The sequence below is a fragment of the Leucopleurus acutus genome (genome assembly GCF_964270905.1).
Source record: "Leucopleurus acutus genome assembly, chromosome: 6".
Taxonomy (NCBI): Eukaryota; Metazoa; Chordata; class Mammalia; order Artiodactyla; family Delphinidae; genus Leucopleurus; species Leucopleurus acutus.
The window spans coordinates 67,038,437-67,043,112 of record NC_139149.1 but is presented as its reverse complement, the minus strand read 5'-3'; the positions used below and the strand labels follow the sequence as shown (position 1 = coordinate 67,043,112).

Sequence of the window (4,676 nt, the reverse complement as noted above, 5' to 3'; positions counted from 1 at the left end):
ACCTTTTAAAAGCCCTATGCTGCTGTTTAACAAGGCATAATAGACCAGCCCATTTGGTCAAAGCATTCTACATCATTAGTTTGAACTAACTTTTACTGAAACAGCTACAGCATCAAAAGAGTTAAGGCAAATTGGAATTCATAGAAAAGGATAAGACACTTCACACTACGTGGAAAGGAAAACGGAAAGCTAAGAAAAGAGACACTGGCTGCAACACTCACACTGCAAGCACAGAACACCAGGGGTGAAGTTGGACTATTTAAACATCAGAAAGCCCATTTCATACAGCTGAAAAAAACACAAACGAAAACACAAAATGAACAAAACCACAAGAATCCGGTCATGCACTTGGGTAAGTCTTCATGGTCTTTGTGCATACCCAGAGAATTGAAGTTTTCTTTTTCTTTTTTTTTTTTTCTTTTTTCTTTTTTTGCATCATAACATTTGATAAAAATCTTTTTGTATTTTGTTGGTTTTTTTTTTTCTTTTTCTTTCTTTTCTTTTTTTTTTTTTTTACTAAAATAAACCTGTTCAGGGGAACAGCTACTAGATGAATTTAAGGGTTTTATGAACCTTATAGAACTTATAGCAAAAATAGTTTTAGTTGATTTCATTATAAATAACGTTTTCAAGAACCTGTGCAAAACTGTCAATAATTTCCTAAAGCACAATTGATCAGAAAAATCCATGATTGTTCAGCCTTCACAACCTTCTTCATTTAAGCACACCCTTCTGTACATCTCACAGTTACTTATTGGGTTGAAAGGTATATGGAGAATGGTCATTAGATGTCTCTACAGCCACCTGCTGCTGACCACTCGCCTCCTCCACAGGAACCGCCGGCGTCTGCACGTGGGTATACTGTGGCAGGTAGGCCCCCTGCACAGCTGACGTGGCAGGCATGTATGTTCCGGTGCTGCCTAGTGACAGGTGACTCATCTGCTGGGCCAGAGGGCTGATCATAGATGCGGGCTGTAGTGACATGGTGTGCTCCATTGAGGGAGTTAACACGGCACCGGGGTGCTGTAGGATATACGGTTGCGGTTGCATCCAAGAAGGGCTTTGTACCTGGTAGGCAGATACAGGAGATGCAATATAGGGTGTAATAGAAGTTTGAGTGATCATTCGGTTGGTAGCAATACTGTATGGTGAAGGATAAAATCCGTTCTGTATAGCAGCCGTGGTTGGGTCATAAGTAAGTGTCATTCCAGCCTCTCCTTCTCTATGCCACGGTCGTCCATTAGGGATGTATTTGTTTGGGTTCTGTCTCTTCTTCTGTCCTCCATCCGCAAACTTACACAATAAAGGTTCTGTAGGAGCAGAAACTCCGGGTGGCGTCTTAATGAATTTTCCATTAAAATGACCAATAACGGCTTCGCACTTTTCTGTTGATTCCATCCTAGCAAAGCCAACACCACGACTTGTCCCACTGGAATCGCGTAGTATCCTTGTAGAAATAACTTGTCCAAATGGTTTCAGCATATTTTCAAGTTCTTGCTCATCCATGGACAGTGGCAAATTAGAAATATACAAGTTGGTAGGATCTTGTTCCTGTTGCTTTGCCATTTGAGCTTGAACCCCACTTGCCTTCAGGGCAGACACAGCCTTCTGAGCTGCTGCAGGACTGTCAAAGTCGACAAAACCATAACCTTTGCATTTGTTCGTTGTCTTATCCAAAATTGCCTTCGTGGAAACAATTTTCCCATATGGCTGACACAGCTTCACCAGGTCCTGGTCTGTGGTGTTGGGAGGCAGCCCCCGGATATAGAGGTTCGTTTTGCTTAGCTGATCCCATCCTGAGCTGCTACTGCTACTACTGTTGTTATTACTGCTGGTGGTGCTGGGGCTGGGAGGGGCCATGGGGTGGGCTGGGACCAGAGACTGCTTGCGATAGGGCGTCCTGCAGCTGCTGCTGCCCCCAGGGTTGCCTATATATATGACTTTTTTAAGAGCAGTTTTAAGTTCACAGCAAAACTGAGAGGAAGGTAGAGATTTTTCCCATATGCTCCCTGCCCTCACACATGCATAGACTCCCCCTACTATTAACATCCCCCACCAGAGTTACAAGTAATGAACCTCACTGACATATCATAATCACCCGAGGCCTATAGTTATGGTTATTATGGTTCACTCCTGGTGTTGTATATTCTATGGGTTTGGGGCATGTATAATGCCATGCATCAACCATTATAACATCATGCAGAAATGTTTCACTGTCCTAAGAATCCTCTGTGCTCTGCTTATCCCTCCCTCTCCCCAGTCCACCGCAACTGCTACTCTTTTTCCAGTCTCCATAGTTTTACCTTTTCCAGAATGTCATATAGTTGGACTCATACAATATGTATGATTAACTTCTTTTCAGTTTGCCTTCTTGCACTTAGTAATACTCATTTGAGGTTCCTCCATGTCTTTTCATGGACTGATGGTGCATTTCTTTTTAGTGTTGAATAATATTCTATTGCCTGATGTACCACAGTTTATTTATCCATTCACCTACTGAAGGACATCTTGGTTGCTTCTAGGTTATGACAATCATGGATAAAGCTGACATAAACATTTGTAGGCAGCCTTTTGTGTGGGCATAAAGTTTACAACTCCTTTGGGTAAATACCAAGGAGCATAAGTGCTGGATTATATAAGAGTATGTTTAGTTGTGTTTTTTAAATTTTTATTTTATATTGGAGCATACTTGATTAACAATGTTGTGTTAGTTTCAGGTGTACAGCAAAGTGATTCGGTTATACATACACATGTATCTATTCTTTTTCAAATTCTTTCCCCATTTAGGTTATTACAGAATATTGAGCAGCATTCCCTGTGTTATATATAGGTCCTTGTTGGTTATCTTTTTTTTTTTTTTTTTTTTGGCGGTACGCGGGCCTCTCACTGTTGTGGCCTCTCCCCTTGCGGAGCACAGGCTCCGGACGCGCAGGCTCAGCGACCATGGCTCACGGGCCCAGCCGCTCCGCGGCATGTGGGATCTTCCCGGACCGCGGCACGAACCCGCGTCCCCTGCATCGGCAGGCGGACTCTCAACCGCTGCGCCACCAGGAAAGCCCTCTCACTGTTGTTTTAATTTGCATTTCCCTGATGCTATATAATGTGGAGCATCTTTTCATATGCTTATTTGCTATCTTTATATCTTCTCTGGTGAGGTGTCTGTTAAGGTCTTGGTCTCATTTTTTAATTGGATTGCTTGTTTTCTTATTATTGAATCGTAAGAGTTCCTTGTATATTTTGAATAACAGACCTTTATCAAATATTTTATCGTTTGCAAATAGTTTCTCCCAGTCTGTGGTTTTGCCTTCTTATTCTCTTAATCCTGTCTTTCACAGACCAGAAATTTTTAACTTTAAGGAAGTTCAGCTTATCAATTATTTTTTCACAGTTTGTGCCTTTGGTGTTATATTTAAAAAGTCATTACCACATCCAGTGTCTGTGTTGTCTTTTCAATTTCTTGATAGTGTCCTTTGAAGCAGAAACATTTTCGATGTTGAATTTCAATTTATCTATGTATTCTGTAGTTGCTTATTGTTTAGGTGCCATATCTAAGAAAATATTAGCTTATCCAACATCATGAAGTATACACCTATGTTTTCTTTTAAGAGTCTGATAGTTTTAGCATTTATATTTAGGTTTATGACTTATTTTGACTTACTTTTTGTATATGATATGAAGAAGGAATCCAATTATTTTGCTACTGGATATCTAGTTGTTCAGCATACTTTGTTAAAAGACTATTCTGCATTGAATTGTCGTGGTATCCTCCTCAAAAATTAACTGACCATAAATATATGCTTTATTTCTGGACTTTCAATTCTATCCCATTGACCTATATCTATACCTTTATCTATAAACTCATTCCAGTACCACACAGTGTAGATTAATTTCATTTTATACTAAATTTTAGAATGGGGAACATGTGAGGCTTCCCTTTTTGTTGTTCTTTTAAAAAATTGTTTCAACTATTCTCCATCCCTTGTACTTTGATATGAATTTTAGTACTAAATATCTTGCCAAGTTCTGCAAAAAAGACAGCTGGGATTCTAACAGGGTTTGCATTAAATCTGTAGCTCAATTTGGGGAGTATTCCAATCCATGAACATGTGAAATCTTTCCATTGAAAGTCTTCTTTAATTTCACTTAACGATGGTCTTGCACTTCTTCTTCTTCTTTTTTTTTTTTTTTTTTTTTTTGCAGTACACGGGCCTCTCACTGCTGTGGTCTCTCCTGTTGTGGAGCACAGGCTCCGGATGTGCAGGTTCAGCAGCCATGGCTCACGGGCTTAGCTGCTCCGCGGCATGTGGGACCTTCCCAGACCGGGGCACGAACCCGTGTCCCCTGCATCATCAGGTGGACTCTCAACCACTGCGCCACCAGGGAAGCCTTGCACTTCTTCTTTAGTTACATTTATTTCTAAGTATTTTATTTTTGATGCTATTGTAAAGGAATTGTTTTTTTTCAATTTCATTTTCAGATTGTTTACTGTAAGCATAGAGACATATAATTAATTTTTATGTATTGATTTTGTATCCTGCAAGCTTGCTGAACTTGTTTATTAAGTTTAATAGTTTTTTTTTTAGTGGACTTCTTAGTATTTTATATGTACAAGATCATATTATCTGCAAATGAGAGAGTTTTGCTTTTTCCTTTCCAATCTGGATGGGTTTTATTTC

At 39.8% G+C, this 4,676-nt stretch overlaps 1 protein-coding gene across 1 annotated transcript; it reads right to left on the bottom strand.

Annotated features, from left to right (window-relative positions):
* Positions 1–393: 393 nt before the first annotated feature.
* On the bottom strand, positions 394–1,881 carry LOC309963240 (RNA-binding motif, single-stranded-interacting protein 1). The gene has a single exon (XM_082841520.1). The coding sequence runs from the start codon at positions 1,858–1,860 to the stop codon at positions 748–750; it is 1,113 nt and encodes a 370-aa protein (XP_082697646.1). The 5' UTR covers positions 1,861–1,881; the 3' UTR covers positions 394–747.
* Between the last annotated feature and the right edge of the window lie 2,795 nt (positions 1,882–4,676).